Raw genomic sequence first — 27,926 nt, 5'->3', positions numbered from 1 at the left:
AAAAAGTAGGTGCAAGGGGTGTGTGTGTGTGGAGAAGAGGTGGATGGGGTCATCTGTACAGTAAATGTTTGTACAGAGCACGAGTTGGGGAGGGAATCACATTAAGCAGACAGGAATTTGAATGCAGTTGCAGTTTATTGTGACATTAAACCCTAGTTTTACACATTACACAGCTAGGAAAAATATCAAGCTGAGAAGCACTTCCTGTGTACAGAGGAAGACAGCTCTAGGTATGTCCTGAGAGAAGCAGACTAGCCCTGCAAGGGATGCAGTCCTGCATGACTAGTGATGCCACCCTGTAACTGGTAATACATGGTTCTGGGGAAGCATGCGTGGGAAATGACATTCAGGTTCTGTAATTCTGAGGTCAGCTCTTCCTTCTGCAGTCCACCATCTGCCAAAGCAGGACTACGGCCTCAGCGAGGAGACCCCACACTAGCTATGCAGGCAATTCAGCTGGATTCCTTCCAGCAGCAGGGGGAACCCTTCAGGCCTCCACCTTCTTTCCTTCCTCCACCAGCTCATCAGGACACTGTGGGGAGTCTCCCACGGGAGTGAAGGGTCCCACGATCCAGTCCAGGGGAATGTTCTGCATCACGTATTCCAGGAGCTCATCCAAGGACTTCTGGGCCTTGGTCACCATCTCCCGACTCCGGGCCAGGGCACTGCTGGACAGATCCTGGAAACAGCCAGCACTGGAGAAGGAGGCCTGGAGATCTTGTATACTGCTCGAGACCTGCTGGGCCTTGTCCTGGATAGTGCTGGGAAGGCCTTGGATGCTGCCCAGGAGAGTAAGGCAGGTGGTTTTCAGTTGCTGGGTGAGGCTCTGGGACATGGCTAGAGCCTGAGCTTCAACCTGCTGGAAGGAGAAAGAGAGACTGGAGTATCTGCAAGTCTCCCCTGCAGATGGGGGGAGTTCACTGGAGCAAGGCTGTGAGGGCGAGAAGGAGGAGAATACCTTTGCGGAGTCAGGATCCTCCTGCCCTTCCAACTTCCCCCTGCAGTACTGGAGCCACATCTGGTACAGACGGTCCTGGCCATTGTGAAGCTTCTGATCTACGGCCTGCTTGGCATGGCTGATCTGCAGGAGGAGAGGGCAGTTAGCTGGGAAGAGCAGGAGGCGGCTGGCCAGGGAAGCTCTCCCACAGCTAGGTGTGGGCAGCAGGCAGGCAGCACTACTGCAGCGACACAGCTGGGCCCAGGAACAAACAGTGCCAATGGCACTGAGCATGGGAGGCTGCAGAGACAGAGTCAAGGTTCCTCCCCCACTCTGAACTCTAGGGTACAGATATGGGGACCTGCATGAAAACCTCCTAAGCTTACTTTCACCAGCTTAGGTTAAAACTTCCCCAAGGTACAAATTAATTTTACCCTTTGCCCTTGGAATTTCTACTGCCACCACCAAACTCTAACTGGGTTTACTGGGAAACGTAGTTTGGACACGTCTTTCCTCCCAAAAACCCTCCCAACCCTTGCACCCCACTTCGTGGGGAAGGTTTGGTAAAAATCCTCACCAATTTGCATAGGTGACCTCAGACCCAAACCCTTGGATCTTAGAACAATGAAAAAGCATTCAGTTTTCTTACAAGACGACTTTTAATAGAAGTAAAGGAATCACCTCTGTAAAATCAGGATGGTAGATACCTTACAGGGTAATTAGATTCAAAACAGAGAATCCCTCTAGGCAAAACCTTAAATTACAAAAAAGACACACAGACTGGGATAGTCCTTGTAGCCAGCACAAATCTTTTCTTAGCCATTTAAAGAAATCATAATCTAACACATACCTAGCTAGACTACTTACTAAACGTTCTAAGACTCCATTCCTGTTCTGTTCCCAGCAAAAGCAGCATATAGACAGACACAGACCCTTGGTTTTCTCCCTCCTCCCAGCTTTTGAGAGTATCTTGTCTCCTCATTCGTCATTTAGGTCAGGTGCCAGCAAGGTTACCTTTAGCTTCTTAACCCTTTACAGGTGAGAGGACTTTTCCTCTGACCGGGAAGGATTTTAAAGTGGTTTACACTTCCCTTTATATTTATGACAGACCGTGACCCACAGCAGCTACAGGGCAAGGGAGAGGGGTCGTGTTCCTACCAGGTCAATGATTTGCTGGAGCTGGGAGAGGGCCTCCAGGGTGCGCTGCCTGGCTTGTCTCATCTTGCCCAGGGCGTGCTGGTAGGCTCGCTGGCGCAGCGTGCTCGACAGGGAACCCAGACGCACATAGTAACTCCGCTGCTCTGCGGGAGCCTCTCCAGACCCCTCCAGGGGAGTTGTGGCAAGCTCAGCTGGAAGGGGGAAGGGGTCAGTTGGCAGCAGTGGTGCAAGTCAGGCAGTAAGGTCAGGTACGCCGCGCCATTAATACATTTGTTGCTGGAATGACGTTCGGTATCCACTGAAAACCGCAGGGCTCTCAGGAACCGCAGCAGCGAAAGGAGCAGAACGCTGGCACCTCCTCCGGTGTGCCTGTACCACCCCCAGCTGGCCCCCCACAAGCCCTTCCACATAGTTGCATCTCCTGTCTGGAGTGTGTAGAGCCCTCCCCGCACGAGGCAGGATGGGGTCGTTTGGGGGGAGTGATGTGCCCCCCCACACTTTTGGGTCTGTCCCATGAGTTGCCGTACTGGTAAGAATTAAAATCTACTTGTACCACTGGTTGTCAGGGCCAGGATACAAGGCAGGAATGCGTTCAGTCCTCCCAGAGCTTATGACCGATGCAATCTTTCCCAGGGCACCTTTGGATGCCCTGCAGCACCGACCAGTAAGGCAGTGGGTAGCAGCACAGAGAGCGTCAGAGCCATCGGACAGGGCTAGCGAGGGCCCAGCATGGAGGGCTAGTAGCCAAGCTAGGTTGCAAGGCAGCCCAAAGGAGAGGTGGCTCTTTTGGCAGCTCAGCTGTGAGCACTGTGAGTCCAAGCCACGCCCGAAGACACCAGGGTCACCTTGGTTTGTATTCAGCAGAGGGGATCTTACCGAGCTCCTCCTCTGTCATGGGGAGGTAGCAGTCCATCAGCTGCTCAGATTTCCCCAATGCTGCATCTATGACACTCGCAGCCATCTGCCCCATGCTGGAGCCCATCACTGTGCTCATGCTGCTGGTCACGGTGGATTTGGTCACCTCCACGCTCTCCTGGACAGCCCCTTGGGCCACACTCACCCTGCTGGTCACTGCATCCTTGGCCTCAGTGACCGTGCTGCAGACTGCATCCTTGGCACCCACCAGGTCTTGGGCATCCAAAGCCACCTAGAGGAAAAGGGGTCAGAGGAGAGGTCACTGAACACCTAGCGGAAGTGAAGGGCCTACAGCCTCATCCTGCTCCAGGACCAGCCGTGACACTCGTGTGGTTACCTTCTCAATCGGCTGCTGCAGGATGGGCAGCTGCTCCTCCAGTCTGTCCAGACCCCGACAGGCATATTCATTGGCTGCTGTAACTGAAACATAACCAAAGAACTCATTAACTTAATTCCTTCATGTGCACAGATCTTGTGGGGCTCCTAATCCGTGTACATTGGAGGACTGGTGTTCCTAAGCAAGTGTCCCCAGGTTACTGATGGGAAAGCCAAGGAAGAGGGGTTGGGCAAGTTGCCCAAGGCTATGGAGCCAGTCTGTTTCAGAGCCAGGTTTAGCACTCAGGAGATCCGGCTGCAAGTCATCTGTTCATCCACCCCCAGCTTCTCCTAGAGGGTTTCAGGGGTCTCCAGTGCCTGCCATGGGCTCAGATCCTTTTAGCATTGGAGCTGCTTCCTGTGCCCTCTAGCAGGTATTGCTCCATGGCATTAGGTCCCATACACAGTGCATGTGGCTGTGTGGTACTGGGCCAGCCATGCACACCAGGGATTCTGCCTGGGCACTGCTTGCCTCTAGGCTGGTCCAGCTCACCGCTGGTACCTGAGCAAGAATCCTTAACAGCAGCTGCTGCAGCAGTCAGAGCTGCTCCGCACAAGGCCAATGCCTTGGCTAGATCATGTCTAGGAGCTAGCTGAGTTGAGAGGAGCAGGAGAAGGGAGTCTGGATTCTGTTTGTGGCCAGTTGGAGGCCGAGTTCAGTAGTGGGCCTAGAGCCACTGTAGGCTGAGCCTGCCCCCAGACCCACCTCCCCCACTACACATACAGGAGTGTTCCTGTCTCCCTTCCCTTACTCACGCTGTGGCTCCAGCTGGGCCAGGATGGGCCGTGCCCCGTTGATAGCAGCAGAGGTGATGGCCCTCTCCCCAGTCTCTACCACCTCACAGACCCCTTTGATGCCTGGGTGGGTCTCTTTGGTGGCAGCGTAGCTGGCAGAGGCCATCTCACAGGCAGAGCTGACCAAGGGCAGGCCAGCCACCCTGTCCCCTGCAGTCTGGGGGAGGGAAAGAGTCGTCAGCTGGGGAAGAGCTCCTGGCTTCTTAAGATGCCCCTCCTGTCTCTTTCCCTTTGCAACTGCCGATTCTGTAGGAGACTGTCCTCAGAGCTAGGCAGTCTCCTGTCCCTGTCAGCAGGGGTTCAGTGGCCTGCCTGTGACATTAGTTACACACCCAGAAGCCTGGTCCCATTGGAACAGCTGCCAATATTCAGCAATCTCAGGAATGCCATTTGCACCTTGGCACTCCCACCAACAAAACAGAACTGTGTCACAGTCTCGTTCTGTCAGCGAGAGCAGGAATGGAGAGACCTTTTGTCTTTCCCAGTGCAGTCTCTCCCGATCAGGAACCATGTCTCAGTCCAGGAAACGGTACAATGCCCCACTCTTTTTTGCATTAGTCAACTTTTTTGGGCATTAGTCAACGGGATTTGTCAGTGTTACAGTGCAGCCAGCAGTCAAAGGGTCCCCAGTGCTCCTCCTGGCTTCAGGAGGCACTTGTGGGCAGTGACTACGGCACTCCGAGAACTAGAACTTGGAGCATTAGCTAGTGTTGTGGTTACGAGTCCCTGTCTCCAGCAGTGGAGACATTCAAGCTAGAACAGCCCTTCCAGCCGCCAAGCACACCTGCCTCCCCAGGAGGGACCCACCTGTTGCTCCTCTGCCTGGGTCTCCACCTGTGGTTCATTTTCCTTAGCAGACATGGTGGAGTGAGATGTCCCTGTAAGACCCAAAAAGGAATATTGAGTGGCTACAGCAGGAAATAAAATCAGTATTGTGTAGGAACATCAGGAGAGCTGCTCCCGGTCCGTTTTCTCTAAGAGCCAGACCAGGTTGTCCCCCTGTAGGAAGTCTCTCTACAGAGAGAACAGGCCAGGGCCTTAGACCTTTCATGTAAGGCAGGCCCAGAAACAGAAACAGCCAGTTCGTCTGGGTGTTGTCTTCTATCCCCTCTAGTGGCACCAGGACCAGTTAGAGAGAGATTAACGCATCCACTCTACAGTCTTAGCTAAGAGCCATATGGCTTTTAGCTCATGCAGTGGAGCTAAATGCATGAGCCTCCAAAGGGCCTGGGTTTGATCCTGCTGATGACCAGGGTCTGTTGGTGTTACACATAGATAGATCGATATTATAGTCAGAAGAGACCATTATTGTCATCTAATCTGACCTCCTGCACAACGCAGGCCACAGAATCTCACCCACCCACTCCTGCAAAAACCCTCTCACTTATGTCTGAGCTACTGAAGTCCTCAAATCGTGGTTTAAAGACTTCAAGGAGCAGAGAATGCTCCAGCAAGTGACCCGTGCCCCATGCTATAGAGAGAGGGGTAAAACCTGCAGGACATTTTCCAATCTGCCCAAGAGGAAAATTCCTTCCTGACCCCAAATATGGCAATCAGCTAAACCCTGAGCATATGGGCAAGATTCACCAGCCAGATAACCAGGAAAGAATTCTCTGTAGCAACTCAGATCCCACCCGATGTAACACCCCATTTACACACTCCCAAAGCTTCTACTCTGACTTCAAGACCCAACAATACCTCCCAAGGGGAGCACCAGGACACCTGCACAGCTCATCAGAGGCATCTTCCTAGCTTAGTCTTTTCCCAGATTATACTCTGGGACAAATGGAATTAGCCCCAGTACAATCACTGACAGAAGTTATCCTGCTGAAGGTAGTAGCCATTGACTACACACACAGAACACTGAATTGAGAAGGTACCATTGGCGAGCCTTCAGGGACCTCCAGAGTGAGTAGTGTTTAAGTCTCCCCGGATTCTGAGTTACATAGGAGAGGATCATAACGGTCCCTTCTGATCTATGATCTAGGAGATGCTCACTATGGCAGGCTGGTTATTTTAAAGCCGATTTAGCTGGTAAAAATACAAATATTTTCTATTGTCAGTTAAAGACTGGTCTGGTAAAGAAACAGATTCCAGTTCAGGTAAATTGACACCATCACTCCTAGAGGCAAGAGTGAGACCACTAACTAGAAAGCTAGGGCCAGGAAGCATTTCCCTTTCGGGAAGGCACCAGGCCTGTTTTCTTTTAGTGTTTCCTGCATTATCTGTTTCAGATACATATTGGTTACCCAGCACTCCAGTCTCAGCTGAATCAGCCACCTCAGTCAAGTGTTTCCACCTGCAGATCATTCGGACAAACCAGAATTCAGACCACAGCCAGCAGTCCCAATCCCCATCCCAGAATGGGGGCAGCATAGCTTAGCTCAGGTAGAGAGGTGAGTGGAGAGTTTTCCCATAGTCCAAGCTCTAATTTAGTTCTCCTTGTTAAATAGTCTATTCTTCTCTAGGGAAGCCTCCATCTCCTAGAACATACCATTAATCCAGGCCTCCCAGTCCGGAAGGCAGACAGTTACCTTCCCTGGACTGTTTGCTCCGAAGACTCAGCTAGAAATGCTTTACACAAGTACAGCTAGAAAGTACTGAAAGTAGCTAAGAGCTTCTGATCATTCAATCCTAGCTATTACTGGCCACTAGGAAAGACATTGGGTCACAATCTGTGTAAGAAAGAACCCCCATCTAAACACCCAAAGAACGAGAGACATAGTACAGAGCTTAACCACACATCTTACCAAACTTCAACACTCCTAATCTTTCACCAATACTCAGACCTTCCCCAGGTCTCAGCCATTATATTCCTGTGATGATGTCATCATGGGGCTGGACACACTTGACAGACAGCTCAGGAGACCAATCACACAGCTGCATTCCCAACTTTACCCCGTGAGGGCTGTGAGCCTCTGAAAAGTTACAGGGTTTCGGAGTTGCCAGTTTTGGCTCCCGTTGGTCTCTCTGAAGAGCGCTTTTACGCTCCATTTCCCTGGTAACATTTTCAGTGTAGAAGGTTTTTTCTCACTAAAACAATCTAAGAGAGGAGAGTGCTGATTGCTCAAAGTGAGTTAGGTTGCCCCACACTGGGCAATAAGGGGTTAAAGACTGAGTGCAGTTAGCAGTTCCAATATAAGGGTCAGTTCAATACGTGGAACCCCAGGCTCAGGGGAGCATTTGGGAAATGATGGTGTTGCCGGCACCCAGTGCCGAGAGGCTGAACAACAGCTTGAGTTGGTTCGTTACCCGGGGTGCTACACCCAATAATCACAACGGGGTGGAGAAGCAGAAAAGTTTATTTGCAGCTGCAAAAAGGTACAGGGAGAATACAATCTCAAATCCTGCACACAAAGGAGGAAGTTACACAGGCTTTTATACATCCTTTTTCCCAGCATACTTATCCAATAGCAAGCTGCCCCAAGTATCCATATAGCCAGCCAATCCAGTTCCCAGCTAGTTCCCTGAGTCTCTGTATCATTTGTTAAACTATACATAAAGCTGCTTTATTCAGCATTGTTCTTCCATATCCCCCCTGTTTGGCCTTGCTTAGTTTCAGGCAGTCTGACTCTGCAACATACTGTTGCAGATTCTCAGCATAACTGCTGTGTGTGCCTCCAGGCGGGGGGGCCAAGGACACTAGATGTTCACACTCATGTGTCTGTCCCACAGGGGGATGTGAGTGGGCCTCCATCCAGACACACGACCTTCAGCGGTTGCAAAGGCTAGAGTGGGGCAGTGTTAGGTCCTGATTCTACAATGAGCCCTGCACAAACCAGCCCCTGCATTTACTCAGACCTCCAGTAACTTCAACAGGCAGTTGGGAAGAGTAGCTCAGTTCCAGAGAGCTCTGCACAGATGCAAGTAACACCAGCACAGAGAGACCATTGCATGCTCAGGGCTTAGAAACCACCTTCCCACCCATAGCCCTCCCACACAGGCAGCCAGCAGAAAAAGCAAGCCCAACCATGTTCAGAACACACTACAAGTCTTTCTACCTGGTAGCTACAATCACTAATTATGCAGGGGGTAGTGCCCTGGAAAGATAGCCAGCTGGGGGCAGGAAGCATCTCTTTCCTTTTCCCATTTCTCCTTCTAATATTCAGACCATTGGAGTGTAGCAAGTGTGATCTCTATGCTCACACCTTGGATCCTCCAACAGGCCTTTGGATTAAACACTTGAGCCCATGGGTGAATCATGCTGGGGTTTGCTGAAATAACTCACTGCTCCTTGTGCCATAAATACTGCATCTGGTGGGTTAGTCAGTTACTGCATTTGCTTTGTATAACTTGAGATTGGTCCAGCAACTTTTTTGATGTGGTATCTTACGTCTGACCCTGGCTTGTGGATGTGTTAGAACCACCCCTTCCCTATGGAAAAATTAGCTGTAAGGGCTGTGCTGGGGAAATGTAGGCTGCAATGCTCTTCATGGTGTAAAGAAAATCCAGCTTCTTTCCAAGTTTGAAGCAAATATCTGCTGATGTGAAATCCACTCATTGACCTCACACATTTTATTAGACTTGGACTAAATAGCAAAGAGCTTCACTGGTCTTGGAAACAGAAGTCAGATTAGCTGACCAGTACTCCTGCAGTCTGTACTTTTCCATATCCCTAAAAGGAGGAGGCTAAGACCTTTACTCACTCCAGCAGGGCTCCACCTAGCTATTGCTTTTACTCACTCTTCCCTGTGAGTTTGCTGGAGGGGCCATTTTTAATCCATAACAGAGCAGGGTTTAAAACACACCTCCAGTTCCACAGGCAGACTAGCTTCAGTAATTGCTCCCTGTCAGTTAGGGAGTTTGACTTTTCTGCAGAAAAGGACCTAGGGGTTACAGTGGACAAGAAGCTGGATAGGAGTCAACAGTGTGCCCTTGTTGCCAAGAAGGCCAATGGCATTTTGGGCTGTATAAGTAGAGGCACTGCCAGCAGATCGAAGGATGTGATCGTCCCCCTCCATTCGACATTGGTGAGGCCTCATCTGGAGTAGTGTCTCCAGTTTTGGTCCCCACATTACAAGGAGGTGGTGAAAAAATTGGAAAGCGTCCAGCACAGGGCAACAAAAGTGATTAGGGGACGGGAACACATGACTTATGAGGAGTGGCTAGGGGAACTGGAATTGTTTAGTCTGCAGAAGAGAAGAACGGGGGGGGGGGTGGAATTTGATCGCAGCTTTCAACTACCTGAAAGGGGGTTCCAAAAAGGATGGATCTAGACTGTTCTCAGTGGTAGCAGATGAACAAACAAGGATCAATGGTCTCGAGCTGCAGTGGGCGAGGTTTAGGTTGGATATTAGGAAAAACTTTTTCCACTCGGAGGGTGGTGAAGCACTGGAATGGGTTACCTCGGGAGGTGGTGGAATCTCCTTCCTTTGAAGTTTTTAAGGTCAGGCTTGACAAAGCCCTGGCTAGGGTGATTTAGTTGGGGATTGGTCCTTCTTTGAGCAGGGGGTTGGACTAGATGACCTTCTGAGGTCCCTTCCAACCCTGATATTCTATGAAGAGCTTGGTATCCTCAGTCGATTGGAGAACAAGGCAGGCCCTTTCCAATGAGATGACCACTTTGTTACTAGTCTCCATCTCTGGGAGCAACACAGCCATTCCTGCTCATGGTGCTGTTACAGTGCTGAACCTGAGAGACCTTTCTATCCTAACTCAGGCTTGAGCTACTAAGGAACAGTGATGGAGCTGCCTAGATGACACTACCCCCTTGTGACTTCAAGCACAGACACAAGCTCTCAGGAAAATGCATTAAAAGCCCAGCACTGGTCTGATTATGGATCTCCCACAACCCTGAGCCATGTGCCTGTACGGTTATTGACCTGGCTAGGTTTACACTAGGCAGGAGGAAAGGTTAGGCAGGTGCTTGGCTAACAGCAGGGAGGAAGGACGCAGGCTGGCTGATGTCCATGCTTCAGCAAGACTGTCTGCTGCGCTCTCTCTTGCGGCTAGTCTCCCTGTGTGTGCGCGCAGGGGTGCGTTTTGACAACTCCAGGCAACTGGGATTTAACAATTCACCATCCCTTTTCCTGGACACTTCCAACCTGTTGAGCTTCTTACACTGGATTAGAGGCAAAGCCTGGCAGTCTCCCACCACTGTATGTGACCCTTTTAACTTCGCTCATTACCAATAGTAGGTTCTCAGCTCTCCACACACCCCATTTCCTCTCAAGGCCATAGCGCCGTAACACACTGGGCTCTTCCCTCTGTTACTTGGTCTCACAGTCTGTATTGTTGCCTCACTACACACTGGAAGCCAGATGAGTGTTCTCAATGGGGAGAACCCTGTTGCCTCCTTCTACATGAGAAAAGTCTCAATGGAAGAGAGAGTCAAATGGAGGCACCTGAAGAGATGCCTTCACCCAGGAGACAAGCTCAGCCATTCTGGAGCCCTGCCAGAGAAAAAGTAGGTGCAAGGGGTGTGTGTGTGTGGAGAAGAGGTGGATGGGGTCATCTGTACAGTAAATGTTTGTACAGAGCACGAGTTGGGGAGGGAATCACATTAAGCAGACAGGAATTTGAATGCAGTTGCAGTTTATTGTGACATTAAACCCTAGTTTTACACATTACACAGCTAGGAAAAATATCAAGCTGAGAAGCACTTCCTGTGTACAGAGGAAGACAGCTCTAGGTATGTCCTGAGAGAAGCAGACTAGCCCTGCAAGGGATGCAGTCCTGCATGACTAGTGATGCCACCCTGTAACTGGTAATACATGGTTCTGGGGAAGCATGCGTGGGAAATGACATTCAGGTTCTGTAATTCTGAGGTCAGCTCTTCCTTCTGCAGTCCACCATCTGCCAAAGCAGGACTACGGCCTCAGCGAGGAGACCCCACACTAGCTATGCAGGCAATTCAGCTGGATTCCTTCCAGCAGCAGGGGGAACCCTTCAGGCCTCCACCTTCTTTCCTTCCTCCACCAGCTCATCAGGACACTGTGGGGAGTCTCCCACGGGAGTGAAGGGTCCCACGATCCAGTCCAGGGGAATGTTCTGCATCACGTATTCCAGGAGCTCATCCAAGGACTTCTGGGCCTTGGTCACCATCTCCCGACTCCGGGCCAGGGCACTGCTGGACAGATCCTGGAAACAGCCAGCACTGGAGAAGGAGGCCTGGAGATCTTGTATACTGCTCGAGACCTGCTGGGCCTTGTCCTGGATAGTGCTGGGAAGGCCTTGGATGCTGCCCAGGAGAGTAAGGCAGGTGGTTTTCAGTTGCTGGGTGAGGCTCTGGGACATGGCTAGAGCCTGAGCTTCAACCTGCTGGAAGGAGAAAGAGAGACTGGAGTATCTGCAAGTCTCCCCTGCAGATGGGGGGAGTTCACTGGAGCAAGGCTGTGAGGGCGAGAAGGAGGAGAATACCTTTGCGGAGTCAGGATCCTCCTGCCCTTCCAACTTCCCCCTGCAGTACTGGAGCCACATCTGGTACAGACGGTCCTGGCCATTGTGAAGCTTCTGATCTACGGCCTGCTTGGCATGGCTGATCTGCAGGAGGAGAGGGCAGTTAGCTGGGAAGAGCAGGAGGCGGCTGGCCAGGGAAGCTCTCCCACAGCTAGGTGTGGGCAGCAGGCAGGCAGCACTACTGCAGCGACACAGCTGGGCCCAGGAACAAACAGTGCCAATGGCACTGAGCATGGGAGGCTGCAGAGACAGAGTCAAGGTTCCTCCCCCACTCTGAACTCTAGGGTACAGATATGGGGACCTGCATGAAAACCTCCTAAGCTTACTTTCACCAGCTTAGGTTAAAACTTCCCCAAGGTACAAATTAATTTTACCCTTTGCCCTTGGAATTTCTACTGCCACCACCAAACTCTAACTGGGTTTACTGGGAAACGTAGTTTGGACACGTCTTTCCTCCCAAAAACCCTCCCAACCCTTGCACCCCACTTCGTGGGGAAGGTTTGGTAAAAATCCTCACCAATTTGCATAGGTGACCTCAGACCCAAACCCTTGGATCTTAGAACAATGAAAAAGCATTCAGTTTTCTTACAAGACGACTTTTAATAGAAGTAAAGGAATCACCTCTGTAAAATCAGGATGGTAGATACCTTACAGGGTAATTAGATTCAAAACAGAGAATCCCTCTAGGCAAAACCTTAAATTACAAAAAAGACACACAGACTGGGATAGTCCTTGTAGCCAGCACAAATCTTTTCTTAGCCATTTAAAGAAATCATAATCTAACACATACCTAGCTAGACTACTTACTAAACGTTCTAAGACTCCATTCCTGTTCTGTTCCCAGCAAAAGCAGCATATAGACAGACACAGACCCTTGGTTTTCTCCCTCCTCCCAGCTTTTGAGAGTATCTTGTCTCCTCATTCGTCATTTAGGTCAGGTGCCAGCAAGGTTACCTTTAGCTTCTTAACCCTTTACAGGTGAGAGGACTTTTCCTCTGACCGGGAGGGATTTTAAAGTGGTTTACACTTCCCTTTATATTTATGACAGACCGTGACCCACAGCAGCTACAGGGCAGGGGAGAGGGGTCGTGTTCCTACCAGGTCAATGATTTGCTGGAGCTGGGAGAGGGCCTCCAGGGTGCGCTGCCTGGCTTGTCTCATCTTGCCCAGGGCGTGCTGGTAGGCTCGCTGGCGCAGCGTGCTCGACAGGGAACCCAGGCGGACGTAGTAAGTCCGCTGCTCTGCAGGAGCCTCTCCAGGCCCCTCCAGGGGAGTTGTGGCAAGCTCAGCTGGAAGGGGGAAGAGGGCAGTTGGCAGCAGTGGTGCAAGTCAGGCAGTAAGGTCAGGTACGCCGTGCCGTTAAGACATTTGTTGCTGGGATAATGTACTGGAATGACTTTCAGTAGCCGCTGAAAACTGCAGGGCTCTCAGGAACCGCAGCAGCGAAAGGAGCAGAACGCTGGCACCTCCTCCGGTGTGTCTGTACCGCCCCCAGCTGGCCCCCCACCAGCCCTTCCATGTAGTTGCATCTCCTGTCTGGGGTCTGTAGAGCCCCCCACACAAGGCAGGGTGGGGTCGTTTGGGGGGGGGGTCATGTGCCTCCCCCCGTTTTTGGGTCCCTCCCATGAGTTGCCATACTGGTAAGAGTTAAAATCTACTTGCACCACCGGTTGGCAGGGCCAGGATACAAGGCAGGGATGCCTTCAGCCCTCCCAAAGCTTGTGACCGATGCAATCTTTCCCAGGGCACGATTGGATGCCCTGCAGCACCGACCAGTAAGGCAGCAGGTAGCTGCACAGGGAGAAGCGTCAGAGCCATCAGAGAGGGCTAGCAGAGGGCCCAGCATGAAGGAACTAAGGGAGGGCTAGTAGCCAAGCTAGGTTGCAAGCTAGCCTTAAGGAGAGGTGGCTCTTTTGGCAGCTCAGCTGTGAGTACTGTGAACAGCTGAGAGTCCAAGCCGTGCCCAAAGACACCAGGGTCACATTGGTTTGTATTCAGCAGAGGGGAACTTACCGAGCTCCTCCTCTGTCATGGGGAGGTAGTAGTCCACCAGCTGCTCAGATTTCCCCAATGCTGTGTCTATGACACTCGCAGCCATCTGCCCCAAAGAGGAGCCCATCACTGTGCTCATGCTGCTGGTCACGGCAGATTTGGTCACCTCCACGCTCTCCTGGACAGCCCCTTGGGCCATGCCCACCATGCTGGTCACTGCATCCTTGGCCTCAGTGACCGGGCTGCAGACTGCATCCTTGGCACCCACCATTGTGGCACGCACGAGTTTTTGGGCATCCAAAGCCACCTAGAGGAAAAGGGGTCAGAAGAGAGGTCACTGAACACCTAGCAGAAATGAAGGGCCCACAGCCTCATCCTGCTCCAGGACCAGTCGTGACACTCGTGTGGTTACCTTCTCAATCGGCTGCTGCAGGATGGGCAGCTGCTCCTCCAGTCTGTCCAGACCCCGACAGGCATATTCATTGGCTGCTGCAACTGAAACATAACCACAGAACTCGTTCCCTTAATTCCTTCATGTGCACAGATCTCGTGGGGCTGCTAATCCCTGTACACTGGAGGACTGGTGTTCCTAAGCAAGTGTCCCCAGGTTACTGATGGGAAAGCCAAGGAAGAGGGTTTGGGCAATTTGCCCAAGGCTATGGAGCCAGTCTGTTTCAGAGCCAGGTTTAGCAGTCAGGAGATCTGGCTGCCAGTCATCTGTTCATCCACCCCCAGCTTCTCCTAGAGGTTTTCAGGAGTCTCCAGTGCCTGCCATGGGCTCAGATCCTTTTAGCATGGGAGCTGCTTCCTGTAGCCTCTAGCAGGTGTTGCTCCATGGCATTAGGTCCCATACACAGTGCATGTGGCTGTGTGGTACTGGGCCAGCCATGCACACCAGGGATTGTGGCTGGGCACTGCCTGCCTCTAGGCTGGTCCAGCTCACCCCTGGTACCTGAGCAGGAATCCCCACCAGCAGCTGCTGCAGCCGTCAGAACTCCTCCGCACAAGGCCAATGCCTTGGCCAGATCAAGTTTAGGAGCTCGCTGAGTTCAGGGAAGCAGGAGAAGGGAGTTTGTGGATTCTGTTTGCGGCCAGTTGGAGGCCGAGCTCAGTAGTGGGCCTAGAGCCACTGTAGGCTGAGCCTGCCCCCAGACCCACCTCCCCCGCCACACACACAGGAGTGTTCCTGCCTCCCTTCCCTTACTCACGCTGTGGCTCCAGCTGGTCCAGGATGGGCTGTGCCCCGGTAATGGCAGCAGAGGTGATGGCCCTCACCCCAGTCTCTACTACCTCACAGACCCCTTTGATGGCTGGGTGGGTTTCTTTGGTGGCAGCGTAGCTGGCAGAGGCCATCTCACAGGTAGAGCTGACCAAGGGCAGGCCAGCCACCCTGTCCCCTGCAGTCTAGGGGAGGGAAAGAGGAGTCAGTTGAGGAAGAGCTCCTGGCTTCTCAAGGTGCCCCTCCTGTCTCTTTTCCTCTGCAACTACTGATTCTGTAGGAGACTGCCCAGCTCTGAGGACAGTCTCCTGTCCATTTCACCTGGGTTTCAGTGGCCTGCCTGTGAGATTAGTTACAGACCCAGAAGCCTGGTTCCATTGGAACAGCTGCCTATATTCAGCAAGGTCTCAGGAATGCCGTTTCCATCCTAGCACACCCACCAACAAAACAGAACTGTGTCATGATCTCGTTCCGTCAGCGAGAGCAGGAATGGAGAGACCTTTTGTCTTTCCAAGTGCAGTCTCTCTCGATCAGGAACCATGTCTCGGTCCAGCACCCGGTACAATGCCCCCACTGGGCATTGCAATTAATGGGATTTGCCAGTGTTCTAATGCAGACAGCATTCACAGGGTCACCTGTGCTCCTCCCAGATTCAGCAGGCACATGTGGGCAGTGACTACGGCACTCTGAGAGCTAGAATCATTGGCTAGTGTTGTGGTTACGAGTCCCTGTCTCCAGCAGTGGAGACATTCAAGCTAGAACAGCCTTTCCAGCCGCCAAGCACACCTGCCTCCCCAGGAGGGACCCACCTGTTGCTCCTTTGCCTGGATCTCCACCTGTGGTTCATTTTCCTTAGCAGACATGGTGGAGTGAGATGTCCCTGCAAGACCCAAAAAGGAATATTGAGTGGCTACAGCAGGAAACAGTGAAATCAATCTTGTGTAGGAATACCAGGAGAGCTGCTCCCGGTCCGTTTTCTCTAAGAGCCAGACCAGGTTGTCCCCCTGCAGTAAGTCTCTCTCTACAGAGAGCAGGCCAGGCCCTTAAACCTTTGATCTAAGGCAGGCTCAGAGACAGCCAGTTCTTCAAGCCCAGGGATGCACTTGTAATCCACACATCTTGTGGGTGTGTTCTTCTGTCCCATCTCGTAGCACCAGGACCAGTTAGAGAGGCAGAGATTAATTTATTGGCTTTACCGTCTTAGCTAAGAGCCTTATGGCTTTTAACTCATGCAGTAGAGGCTCATGCATTTAGGACCAGAGGTCCCAGGTTTGATCCTGCCCATTACCAGGGTCTTTTGGCGTTACACACTCCCAAAGCTTCTCCTCAGACTTCTAGACCCAACAATGCCTCCCAAGGGGAGCACCAGGATACCTGCACAGCTCATCAGAGGCACCCTCCTACTTTAGTCTTTTCCTAGATTGTACCGGGGCTAATTCCATTCATCCCAGAGTACAATCACTGACAGAAGTTATCCTGCTGAAGGTAGTAGCCATTGACTACACACACAGAACACTGAATTGAGAAGGTACCACTGGGGAGCCTTCAGGGACCTCTTGAGTGAGTAGTGTAAGAGTCTCCCTGGATACTGAATTACATAGGAGATGATCATAATGGTGCCTTCTGACCTTAATATCTATGAGTCTACATAGGAGATGCCCACTATGGCAGGCTGGTTATTTTAAAGCCAATTTAGCTGGTAAAAATACAAATATCTTCTATTGTCAGGTAAAGATGGTCTGGTAAAGGAACAGATTCCAGTTTAGGTAAGTTGACACCATCACTCCTAGAGGCGAGAGTGAGACAACTAACTAGAAAGCTAGGGCCAGGAAGCATTTCCCTTATGGGAAGGCACCAGGCCTGTTTTCCTTTCATGTTTCCTGCAATATCTGTTTCAGATCCATATTGGTTACCCAGCACTCCAGTCTCAGCTGAATCAGCCACCTCAGTCAAGTGTTTCCACCTGCAGATCATTCGGACAAGCCAGAACTCAGACCACAACCAGAAGTCCCATTCCCCATCCCTGAGTGGGAACAGCATAGCTTTGCTCAGGTCGAGAGGTGAGTAGGAGTTTTTCCCCTAGTCGAAACTCTAAGTTAGTTCTCCTTCTTAAATATTCTATTCTCCTCTAGGGAAGCCTCCATCTCCTAGAACATACCATTACTCCAGGCCTCCCAGTCTGGAAGGCAAATAGTTTCCTTCCCTGGACCGTTTGCTCAGAAGACTGAACTCAAAATGCTTTACACAAGTACAGCCACTAAGCACTGAAACTAGCTAAGAGCTTCTGACCATTCAATCCTAGCCACTACTGGCCATCAGGCAAAACATTGGGTCACACTCTGTGTAAGAAAAGAGCCCCCATCGAAACCAATACAGAACCTAGGAACCAGAAACATAACACAGAGGTTAACCACACATCTTACCAAACTTCCACACTACTAATCCTTCACTAATGCTCAGACCTCCCTCAAGTCTCAGCCATTATATTCCTGTGATGATGTCATCATAGGGCTGGGCACACTTGACAGACAGCTCAGGAGACCAATCACACAGCTGCATTCTCTACTTTGCCCAGTGAGAGCTGTGAGCCCATGAAAAGTTACAGGGTGTGAGAGTTGCCAATCTTGGTTGGATGTGTTCCTGGAGGTCTCATCACATGACAATCTTTAATTAAAGATTAATCTTTAATTCCTGGAGAGTTCAGGACAATCCTGGAGGGCTGGCAAACCTAGTTTCAGATTATGAGCTGTTTGGGGCAGGCCTTTTACTCTGTGTTAAGACAGTACCTAGCACGATGGGATTCCAGTTCTGATTTTTGCTTTGAAATGCTACGGTCATACAAATAATAATAATGGTTCATATTCTCAGAGTACTCCAGTTGTTCTCTCTGAAGAGCGCCTTTACGCTCCATTTCCCTGGTCACATTTTCAGTGTAGAAGATTTTTGACAGTAAAACCGTCTAAGAGAGGAGAGTGCTGGTAGCTGTTGTATTATTTTCCTTTCCTGCCCACTCCAAAAGAGGCTGGGGAAGTTATTCTGGCCCAGCTGGCACAAGATACTCCTCAGTACATTTATAGCTTTCCTGTTGGTTGATTTGTCCAGGGAAGAGAACATGGCACAGGTTTTTAAAGGTATTTAGCTATTGCTCCTCTCAGCATTGCAAGGCCTAAGTGAGTTAGGCCCAGGACCTCAAAGAGAGTTAGGTAGCCCCACACTGGGCAATAAGGGGTTAAAGACTGAGTGCAATTAGCAGTTCCAATATAAGTGTCAGTTCTATACGTGGAACCCCCAGGCTCAGGGGGAATCTGGGGAGCATTTGGGCAGATGCTGGGGGTGACACAGCCAAAGGGAAGCACTAAGTGGGGAGACAAGCTCAGGGAAAAATTTTGGGGGGGGGTGTCAGTTATAGCCACTCGGCTCGGCTCTGCCCTCTCCCCATTATCATTCCTGGCCTAGTTACTCCAGTGCCAGGGTCCTTCCCAGCCAGAGTGACAGCAGATCACACCAGGCATAACTTCGTCCCATAACCTCCCTACACCTTTCACACAGGGAGTAAAATCAAACCAGGGAGTGCAAATTCCTGGAGCAGCTGAGCAGAGTGACAGTGGCCTGGGGCTGAGGCAGGTGCTCACCTCACTCCTTTAAAGCAGGCCTAGATGTTCATACCCATGTGTCTGTCCCACAGAGGGATGTGAGAGGGCCTCCATCTAAACACACGATCTTCAGTTTCAGTGGCTGCAAGGGCCAGAGTAGGGCCGTTTTAGGCTCTGATTCTACAATGAGCCCTGCACAAACTAGCCCCTGCATTTACTCAGACCCCCAGTAACTTCAACAGGCAGTTGGGAAGAGTAGCTGAGTTCCAGAGGGCTCTGCACAGGTGCAAGTATCTCTAGCACAGAGAGACCATTGCATGCTCAGGGCTTAGAAACCACCTTCCCATCCATAGCCCTCCCACACAGGCAGCCAGAAGAAGCAACAAGCCCAACCATGTTGAGAGCACACTACAAGTCTTCCTACCTGGGATCTACAGCTACAATCATTAATTATCGAGAGGGTGCCACCCAGGAGAGAAAGCCAGCTGGGGGCAGGAAGCATCTCTTTCCTTTTCCCATTCCTCCTTCTAATATTCAGACCATTGGGGTGTAGCTGGTGTGATCTCTATGCTCACACGTGGATCCTCCAACAGGCCTCTGGATTAAACAGTCGAGCCCATTGGTTTGGGGTTTGCTGAAATAACTCACTGCTCTTTGAATAAATACTGCACCCGGTGGGTTAGTCAGTCACTGAATTTGCTTTATATAACTTGAGAGTGGTGCAGCAACATTTTCCATCGGGTTTCTTAGGTCTGACCCTGCTTGGGGATGTGTTAGAACCGCTCCTTCTCTACGGAAAGAGTAGCTGCAGGGGCTGCGCTCGGGAAACGTAGGCTGCAATGTACTTCATGGCGTAAAGAAAATCCAGCTCCCACTTCTCTCCAAGTTTGAAGCTAAGATCTGTTGATGTGAAATCCACTCATTGACATCACACATTTTATTAGACTTGGACGACAGAGGAAAGAGCTTCACTGGGCTTGGATACAGAAGTCACGTTAGCTGACCAGCACTCCTGAAGTCTACACTTACTCTTCCATATTCCTAAAAGGAGCAGACTAGGACCTTTACTCACCCCAGCAGGGCTCCACCTAGCTAGTGTGTTGGAGAGGCCTCTGTTAATCCAGAACACAGCAGGGTATGTAACACACTTCCAGTTACACAGGCAAATTAGCCTCAGTGATCGCTCACTGTCAGTTAGGGAGTTTCTGACTTTTCCTGCAGAAAAGGACCTCGAAGTTACAGTGGACAAGAAACTGGCTATGAGTCAACAGTGTGCCCTTGTTGCCAAGACGGCCAATGACATTTTGGGTTGTGTAAATAGGGGTATTGCCAGCAAATCGACAGACATGATTGTTCTCCTCTATTCAACACTTGTGAGGCCTGATCTGGAGTACTATGTCCAGTTTTGGGCCCTACACTACAAAAAGGATGTGAAAAAATTGGAAAGTGTCCAGCAGAGGGCAACAAAAATGTTTAGGGGACTGGAACACATGACTTATGAGGAGAGGCTGAGGGAACTGGAATTGTTTACCCTGCAGATGAGAAGAAGGTGGGGGGGGGGATTTGATAGCTACTTTCTGCTACTTGTCTCGAGTTCCAAAGAGGATGCATCTAGACTGTTCTCAGTGGTACAGATGACAGAACAAGGATCAATGGTATCAAGTTGTAGTGGGAAAGGTTTAGGTTGGATATTAGGAAAAACTTTTTCACTAGAAGGGTGGTGAAGCACTGGAATGCGTTACCTAGGAAGGTGGTGGAGTCTCCTTCCTTTGAAGTTTTTAAGGTCGGGTTTGACAAAACCCTGGCTGGGATGATTTAACTGGGGATTGGTCCTGCTTTGAGCAGGGGGTTGGATTAGATGACCTCCTACGGTCCATTCCAACCCCCATATTCTAGGGGTCTATGAAAACCTTTGTAGCCCCAGTCCACTGGGAGTACAAGACAGGCCCTGTTCAATGAGATCAGGAGTAACTAGCCCTGGGAGCTGCATCCATCACCACTTTGATTACTAGTCTCTATCTTTGAGAGCTACACACCCATTCCTGCTCATGGTGCTGTTGCAGTGCTGAACCCGAGAGACATTTCCTTGCCTGAAGCTTATTAATAGCTCAAGCCGGAGTTAGGATAAGCAAAAGTGATGGAGCTGCCTAGATGACACTAGGCACTTGTGACTTCAAGCATAGACACAAGCTCTCAGGAAAATGCATTACAAGCCCAGCACTGGTCCTACTATGGATCTCCCACAACCCTGAGCCATTAGCCTGGCTAGGTTTACACTAGGCAGTAGGAAATGTTAGGCAGGTGCTTGGCTAATGGCAGGTAGGAAGGATGCAGGCTGGCTGATGTCCATGCTTCAGCAGGACTATCTGCTGCTCTCTCTCTTGCAGCTAGTTTCCCTGTGTGTGTTTTGTTAAATCCCAGTTGCCTGGAGTTGTCAATTCACCATCTTTTCCTAGACACTTCCAACCTGTTGAGCTTCTTGCACTGAACTAGAGGCAAGGCCCGGCAGTCTCCCACCACTGTATGTGACCCTTTTAACTTTGCTCATTACCAGTAGTAGGTTCTCAGTTCTCCACACACCTCATTTCCTCTCAAGGCCATAGGGCACTATCTCAACAACCTGGGTCTTTCCCTCTGTTAGTTGGGTCTCAGAGCCTGTAATGTTGCCTTGCTAGCCACTGGAAGCCAGACGAGTGTTCTCAATGGGGAGAACACTGTTGCCTTCTTCTACATGAGGAAAGTCTCAATGGAAGAGTGTCAAATGGAGGCACCTGAAGAGATGCCTTCACCCAGGAGATGAGCTCAGCCATTCTGGAGCCCTTCCAGAGAAAGTGGGTGGAGGGGGTTTGTGTGTGTGAAGAAGAGGGGCATGGGGTCACCTCTACAGTATATGTTTCTACAGAGCATGAGCCAGGGAGGGAATCACATTAAGCAGACAGAAATTTGAATGCAGTTGAGGTTTATTGTAACATTAAACCCTAGTTTTACACATTAGAAAGCTAGGGAAAAGATCAAGCTCAGGAGCACTTCCTATGTACAGAGGAAGACAGCTGTATGTATGTCCTGAGAGAAGCAGACTAGCCCTGCAAGGGATGCAGTCCTGCATGACTAGTGATGCCACCCTGTAACTGGTAATACATGGTTCTGGAGAAGTGGGCCTGGGAAAGGCCATTCAGGTTCTGCAGAAGGAAGACCTGACCTCAGTCCACCATCTGCCAAAGCAGAACTGTGGCCTCAGCAGGGAGACCCCACACTAGCTATGCAGGCAATTCAGCTGGATTCCTTCCAGCAGCAGGGGGAACCCTTCAGGCCTCCACCTTCTTTCCTTCCTCCACCAGCTCAACAGGACACGGTGGAGAGTCTCCAGCAGGAGTGAAGGGTCCCACGATCCAGTCCAGGGGAATGTTCTGCGTCACGTATTCCAGCAGCTCATCCAGGGACTCCTGGGCCTTGGTCACCATCTCCCGACTCCGGGCCAGGGCACTGCTGGACAGATCCTGGAAACAGCCGGCACTGGAGAAGGAGGCCTGGAGCTCTTGTATACTGCTCGAGACCTGCTGGGCCTTGTCCTGGATAGTGCTGGGAAGGCCCTGGATGCTGCCCAGGAGAGTAAGGCAGGTGGTTTTCAGTTGCTGGGTGAGGGTCTGGGATGTGGCTAGAGCCTGAGCTTCAACCTGCTGGAAGGAGAAAGAGAGACTGGAGTATCTGCAAGTCTCCCCTGCAGATGGGGGGAGTTCACTGGAGCAAGGCTGTGAGGGCGAGAAGGAGGAGAATACCTTTGCGGAGTCAGGATCCTCCTGCCCTTCCAACTTCCCCCTGCAGTACTGGAGCCACATCTGGTACAGACGGTCCTGGCCATTGTGAAGCTTCTGATCTATGGCCTGCTTGGCATGGCTGATCTGCAGGAGGAGAGGGCAGTTAGCTGGGAAGAGCAGGAGGCGGCTGGCCAGGGAAGCTCTCCCACAGCTAGGTGTGGGCAGCAGGCAGGCAGCACTACTGCAGCGACACAGCTGGGCCCAGGAACAAACAGTGCCAATGGCACTGAGCATGGGAGGCTGCAGAGACAGAGTCAAGGTTCCTCCCCCACTCTGAACTCTAGGGTACAGATATGGGGACCTGCATGAAAACCTCCTAAGCTTACTTTCACCAGCTTAGGTTAAAACTTCCCCAAGGTACAAATTAATTTTACCCTTTGCCCTTGGAATTTCTACTGCCACCACCAAACTCTAACTGGGTTTACTGGGAAACTTAGTTTGGACACGTCTTTCCTCCCAAAAACCCTCCCAACCCTTGCACCCCACTTCGTGGGGAAGGTTTGGTAAAAATCCTCACCAATTTGCATAGGTGACCTCAGACCCAAACCCTTGGATCTTAGAACAATGAAAAAGCATTCAGTTTTCTTACAAGACGACTTTTAATAGAAGTAAAGGAATCACCTCTGTAAAATCAGGATGGTAGATACCTTACAGGGTAATTAGATTCAAAACAGAGAATCCCTCTAGGCAAAACCTTAAATTACAAAAAAGACACACAGACTGGGATAGTCCTTGTAGCCAGCACAAATCTTTTCTTAGCCATTTAAAGAAATCATAATCTAACACATACCTAGCTAGACTACTTACTAAACGTTCTAAGACTCCATTCCTGTTCTGTTCCCAGCAAAAGCAGCATATAGACAGACACAGACCCTTGGTTTTCTCCCTCCTCCCAGCTTTTGAGAGTATCTTGTCTCCTCATTCGTCATTTAGGTCAGGTGCCAGCAAGGTTACCTTTAGCTTCTTAACCCTTTACAGGTGAGAGGACTTTTCCTCTGACCGGGAAGGATTTTAAAGTGGTTTACACTTCCCTTTATATTTATGACAGACCGTGACCCACAGCAGCTACAGGGCAAGGGAGAGGGGTCGTGTTCCTACCAGGTCAATGATTTGCTGGAGCTGGGAGAGGGCCTCCAGGGTGCGCTGCCTGGCTTGTCTCATCTTGCCCAGGGCGTGCTGGTAGGCTCGCTGGCGCAGCGTGCTCGACAGGGAACCCAGACGCACATAGTAACTCCGCTGCTCTGCGGGAGCCTCTCCAGACCCCTCCAGGGGAGTTGTGGCAAGCTCAGCTGGAAGGGGGAAGGGGTCAGTTGGCAGCAGTGGTGCAAGTCAGGCAGTAAGGTCAGGTACGCCGCGCCATTAATACATTTGTTGCTGGAATGACGTTCGGTATCCACTGAAAACCGCAGGGCTCTCAGGAACCGCAGCAGCGAAAGGAGCAGAACGCTGGCACCTCCTCCGGTGTGCCTGTACCACCCCCAGCTGGCCCCCCACAAGCCCTTCCACATAGTTGCATCTCCTGTCTGGAGTGTGTAGAGCCCTCCCCGCACGAGGCAGGATGGGGTCGTTTGGGGGGAGTGATGTGCCCCCCCACACTTTTGGGTCTGTCCCATGAGTTGCCGTACTGGTAAGAATTAAAATCTACTTGTACCACTGGTTGTCAGGGCCAGGATACAAGGCAGGAATGCGTTCAGTCCTCCCAGAGCTTGTGACCGATGCAATCTTTCCCAGGGCACCTTTGGATGCCCTGCAGCACCGACCAGTAAGGCAGTGGGTAGCAGCACAGAGAGCGTCAGAGCCATCGGACAGGGCTAGCGAGGGCCCAGCATGGAGGGCTAGTAGCCAAGCTAGGTTGCAAGGCAGCCCAAAGGAGAGGTGGCTCTTTTGGCAGCTCAGCTGTGAGCACTGTGAGTCCAAGCCACGCCCGAAGACACCAGGGTCACCTTGGTTTGTATTCAGCAGAGGGGATCTTACCGAGCTCCTCCTCTGTCATGGGGAGGTAGCAGTCCATCAGCTGCTCAGATTTCCCCAATGCTGCATCTATGACACTCGCAGCCATCTGCCCCATGCTGGAGCCCATCACTGTGCTCATGCTGCTGGTCACGGTGGATTTGGTCACCTCCACGCTCTCCTGGACAGCCCCTTGGGCCACACTCACCCTGCTGGTCACTGCATCCTTGGCCTCAGTGACCGTGCTGCAGACTGCATCCTTGGCACCCACCAGGTCTTGGGCATCCAAAGCCACCTAGAGGAAAAGGGGTCAGAGGAGAGGTCACTGAACACCTAGCGGAAGTGAAGGGCCTACAGCCTCATCCTGCTCCAGGACCAGCCGTGACACTCGTGTGGTTACCTTCTCAATCGGCTGCTGCAGGATGGGCAGCTGCTCCTCCAGTCTGTCCAGACCCCGACAGGCATATTCATTGGCTGCTGTAACTGAAACATAACCAAAGAACTCATTAACTTAATTCCTTCATGTGCACAGATCTTGTGGGGCTCCTAATCCGTGTACATTGGAGGACTGGTGTTCCTAAGCAAGTGTCCCCAGGTTACTGATGGGAAAGCCAAGGAAGAGGGGTTGGGCAAGTTGCCCAAGGCTATGGAGCCAGTCTGTTTCAGAGCCAGGTTTAGCACTCAGGAGATCCGGCTGCAAGTCATCTGTTCATCCACCCCCAGCTTCTCCTAGAGGGTTTCAGGGGTCTCCAGTGCCTGCCATGGGCTCAGATCCTTTTAGCATTGGAGCTGCTTCCTGTGCCCTCTAGCAGGTATTGCTCCATGGCATTAGGTCCCATACACAGTGCATGTGGCTGTGTGGTACTGGGCCAGCCATGCACACCAGGGATTCTGCCTGGGCACTGCTTGCCTCTAGGCTGGTCCAGCTCACCGCTGGTACCTGAGCAAGAATCCTTAACAGCAGCTGCTGCAGCAGTCAGAGCTGCTCCGCACAAGGCCAATGCCTTGGCTAGATCATGTCTAGGAGCTAGCTGAGTTGAGAGGAGCAGGAGAAGGGAGTCTGGATTCTGTTTGTGGCCAGTTGGAGGCCGAGTTCAGTAGTGGGCCTAGAGCCACTGTAGGCTGAGCCTGCCCCCAGACCCACCTCCCCCACTACACATACAGGAGTGTTCCTGTCTCCCTTCCCTTACTCACGCTGTGGCTCCAGCTGGGCCAGGATGGGCCGTGCCCCGTTGATAGCAGCAGAGGTGATGGCCCTCTCCCCAGTCTCTACCACCTCACAGACCCCTTTGATGCCTGGGTGGGTCTCTTTGGTGGCAGCGTAGCTGGCAGAGGCCATCTCACAGGCAGAGCTGACCAAGGGCAGGCCAGCCACCCTGTCCCCTGCAGTCTGGGGGAGGGAAAGAGTCGTCAGCTGGGGAAGAGCTCCTGGCTTCTTAAGATGCCCCTCCTGTCTCTTTCCCTTTGCAACTGCCGATTCTGTAGGAGACTGTCCTCAGAGCTAGGCAGTCTCCTGTCCCTGTCAGCAGGGGTTCAGTGGCCTGCCTGTGACATTAGTTACACACCCAGAAGCCTGGTCCCATTGGAACAGCTGCCAATATTCAGCAATCTCAGGAATGCCATTTGCACCTTGGCACTCCCACCAACAAAACAGAACTGTGTCACAGTCTCGTTCTGTCAGCGAGAGCAGGAATGGAGAGACCTTTTGTCTTTCCCAGTGCAGTCTCTCCCGATCAGGAACCATGTCTCAGTCCAGGAAACGGTACAATGCCCCACTCTTTTTTGCATTAGTCAACTTTTTTGGGCATTAGTCAACGGGATTTGTCAGTGTTACAGTGCAGCCAGCAGTCAAAGGGTCCCCAGTGCTCCTCCTGGCTTCAGGAGGCACTTGTGGGCAGTGACTACGGCACTCCGAGAACTAGAACTTGGAGCATTAGCTAGTGTTGTGGTTACGAGTCCCTGTCTCCAGCAGTGGAGACATTCAAGCTAGAACAGCCCTTCCAGCCGCCAAGCACACCTGCCTCCCCAGGAGGGACCCACCTGTTGCTCCTCTGCCTGGGTCTCCACCTGTGGTTCATTTTCCTTAGCAGACATGGTGGAGTGAGATGTCCCTGTAAGACCCAAAAAGGAATATTGAGTGGCTACAGCAGGAAATAAAATCAGTATTGTGTAGGAACATCAGGAGAGCTGCTCCCGGTCCGTTTTCTCTAAGAGCCAGACCAGGTTGTCCCCCTGTAGGAAGTCTCTCTACAGAGAGAACAGGCCAGGGCCTTAGACCTTTCATGTAAGGCAGGCCCAGAAACAGAAACAGCCAGTTCGTCTGGGTGTTGTCTTCTATCCCCTCTAGTGGCACCAGGACCAGTTAGAGAGAGATTAACGCATCCACTCTACAGTCTTAGCTAAGAGCCATATGGCTTTTAGCTCATGCAGTGGAGCTAAATGCATGAGCCTCCAAAGGGCCTGGGTTTGATCCTGCTGATGACCAGGGTCTGTTGGTGTTACACATAGATAGATCGATATTATAGTCAGAAGAGACCATTGTCGTCATCTAATCTGACCTCCTGCACAACGCAGGCCACAGAATCTCACCCACCCACTCCTGCAAAAACCCTCTCACTTATGTCTGAGCTACTGAAGTCCTCAAATCGTGGTTTAAAGACTTCAAGGAGCAGAGAATGCTCCAGCAAGTGACCCGTGCCCCATGCTATAGAGAGAGGGGTAAAACCTGCAGGACATTTTCCAATCTGCCCAAGAGGAAAATTCCTTCCTGACCCCAAATATGGCAATCAGCTAAACCCTGAGCATATGGGCAAGATTCACCAGCCAGATAACCAGGAAAGAATTCTCTGTAGCAACTCAGATCCCACCCGATGTAACACCCCATTTACACACTCCCAAAGCTTCTACTCTGACTTCAAGACCCAACAATACCTCCCAAGGGGAGCACCAGGACACCTGCACAGCTCATCAGAGGCATCTTCCTAGCTTAGTCTTTTCCCAGATTATACTCTGGGACAAATGGAATTAGCCCCAGTACAATCACTGACAGAAGTTATCCTGCTGAAGGTAGTAGCCATTGACTACACACACAGAACACTGAATTGAGAAGGTACCATTGGCGAGCCTTCAGGGACCTCCAGAGTGAGTAGTGTTTAAGTCTCCCCGGATTCTGAGTTACATAGGAGAGGATCATAACGGTCCCTTCTGATCTATGATCTAGGAGATGCTCACTATGGCAGGCTGGTTATTTTAAAGCCGATTTAGCTGGTAAAAATACAAATATTTTCTATTGTCAGTTAAAGACTGGTCTGGTAAAGAAACAGATTCCAGTTCAGGTAAATTGACACCATCACTCCTAGAGGCAAGAGTGAGACCACTAACTAGAAAGCTAGGGCCAGGAAGCATTTCCCTTTCGGGAAGGCACCAGGCCTGTTTTCTTTTAGTGTTTCCTGCATTATCTGTTTCAGATACATATTGGTTACCCAGCACTCCAGTCTCAGCTGAATCAGCCACCTCAGTCAAGTGTTTCCACCTGCAGATCATTCGGACAAACCAGAATTCAGACCACAGCCAGCAGTCCCAATCCCCATCCCAGAATGGGGGCAGCATAGCTTAGCTCAGGTAGAGAGGTGAGTGGAGAGTTTTCCCATAGTCCAAGCTCTAATTTAGTTCTCCTTGTTAAATAATCTATTCTTCTCTAGGGAAGCCTCCATCTCCTAGAACATACCATTAATCCAGGCCTCCCAGTCCGGAAGGCAGACAGTTACCTTCCCTGGACT

General features: G+C 51.2%; 3 protein-coding genes across 3 annotated transcripts; all 3 read right to left on the bottom strand.

Annotated features, from left to right (window-relative positions):
- Positions 1–240: 240 nt before the first annotated feature.
- LOC144930543 (perilipin-3-like) lies at positions 241–6,490 on the bottom strand. Its single transcript, XM_078852679.1, has 8 exons — positions 6,430–6,490; positions 4,988–5,058; positions 4,142–4,337; positions 3,348–3,430; positions 2,972–3,242; positions 2,096–2,286; positions 959–1,081; positions 241–859 (listed from the first exon to the last, which is right to left on the bottom strand). Exons 1-8 carry the CDS (start codon positions 6,488–6,490, stop codon positions 488–490), a joined length of 1,368 nt encoding a protein of 455 aa, XP_078708805.1. The 3' UTR covers positions 241–487.
- A 4,331-nt stretch (positions 6,491–10,821) lies between these two features.
- Positions 10,822–16,763, bottom strand: LOC140912135 (perilipin-3). The gene is made up of 8 exons (XM_073346300.1): positions 16,703–16,763; positions 15,599–15,669; positions 14,779–14,974; positions 13,983–14,065; positions 13,592–13,877; positions 12,677–12,867; positions 11,540–11,662; positions 10,822–11,440 (listed from the first exon to the last, which is right to left on the bottom strand). The coding sequence occupies exons 1-8, from the start codon at positions 16,761–16,763 to the stop codon at positions 11,069–11,071; spliced, it is 1,383 nt and encodes a 460-aa protein (XP_073202401.1). The 3' UTR covers positions 10,822–11,068.
- Positions 16,764–21,405: 4,642 nt separating this feature from the next.
- Positions 21,406–27,690, bottom strand: LOC140912134 (perilipin-3). The gene is made up of 8 exons (XM_073346299.2): positions 27,630–27,690; positions 26,188–26,258; positions 25,342–25,537; positions 24,548–24,630; positions 24,172–24,442; positions 23,296–23,486; positions 22,159–22,281; positions 21,406–22,059 (listed from the first exon to the last, which is right to left on the bottom strand). The coding sequence occupies exons 1-8, from the start codon at positions 27,688–27,690 to the stop codon at positions 21,688–21,690; spliced, it is 1,368 nt and encodes a 455-aa protein (XP_073202400.2). The 3' UTR covers positions 21,406–21,687.
- Between the last annotated feature and the right edge of the window lie 236 nt (positions 27,691–27,926).

Source organism: Lepidochelys kempii, chromosome 5 (assembly GCF_965140285.1).
Source record: "Lepidochelys kempii isolate rLepKem1 chromosome 5, rLepKem1.hap1, whole genome shotgun sequence".
Taxonomy (NCBI): Eukaryota; Metazoa; Chordata; order Testudines; family Cheloniidae; genus Lepidochelys; species Lepidochelys kempii.
This window is presented reverse-complemented; position numbering and strand designations above follow the sequence as displayed.

What these genes read in the sequence shown, in the direction of transcription:
- LOC140912135 (XM_073346300.1), bottom strand. Translation starts at nt 16,763, where the DNA reads ATGATCTGCAGGTGGAAACACTTGACTGAGGTGGCTGATTCAGCTGAG. An exon ending in AGCTGAGACTGGAGTGCTGG is followed by an intron (nt 15,670 to 16,702) that starts GTAACCAATATG and finishes TGGGTCTTGCAG; the next exon opens with GGACATCTCACTCCACCATG. An exon ending in TCCAGGCAAAGGAGCAACAG is followed by an intron (nt 14,975 to 15,598) that starts GTGGGTCCCTCC and finishes TCCCTCCCCTAG; the next exon opens with ACTGCAGGGGACAGGGTGGC.
- LOC144930543 (XM_078852679.1), bottom strand. Translation starts at nt 6,490, where the DNA reads ATGATCTGCAGGTGGAAACACTTGACTGAGGTGGCTGATTCAGCTGAG. An exon ending in TGCAGCAGCCGATTGAGAAG is followed by an intron (nt 3,243 to 3,347) that starts GTAACCACACGA and finishes CTTTTCCTCTAG; the next exon opens with GTGGCTTTGGATGCCCAAGA. An exon ending in CATGACAGAGGAGGAGCTCG is followed by an intron (nt 2,287 to 2,971) that starts GTAAGATCCCCT and finishes TCCCCCTTCCAG; the next exon opens with CTGAGCTTGCCACAACTCCC.
- LOC140912134 (XM_073346299.2), bottom strand. Translation starts at nt 27,690, where the DNA reads ATGATCTGCAGGTGGAAACACTTGACTGAGGTGGCTGATTCAGCTGAG. An exon ending in CCCAGGCAGAGGAGCAACAG is followed by an intron (nt 25,538 to 26,187) that starts GTGGGTCCCTCC and finishes TCCCTCCCCCAG; the next exon opens with ACTGCAGGGGACAGGGTGGC. An exon ending in TCCAGCAAATCATTGACCTG is followed by an intron (nt 22,282 to 23,295) that starts GTAGGAACACGA and finishes CTCCTCCTGCAG; the next exon opens with ATCAGCCATGCCAAGCAGGC.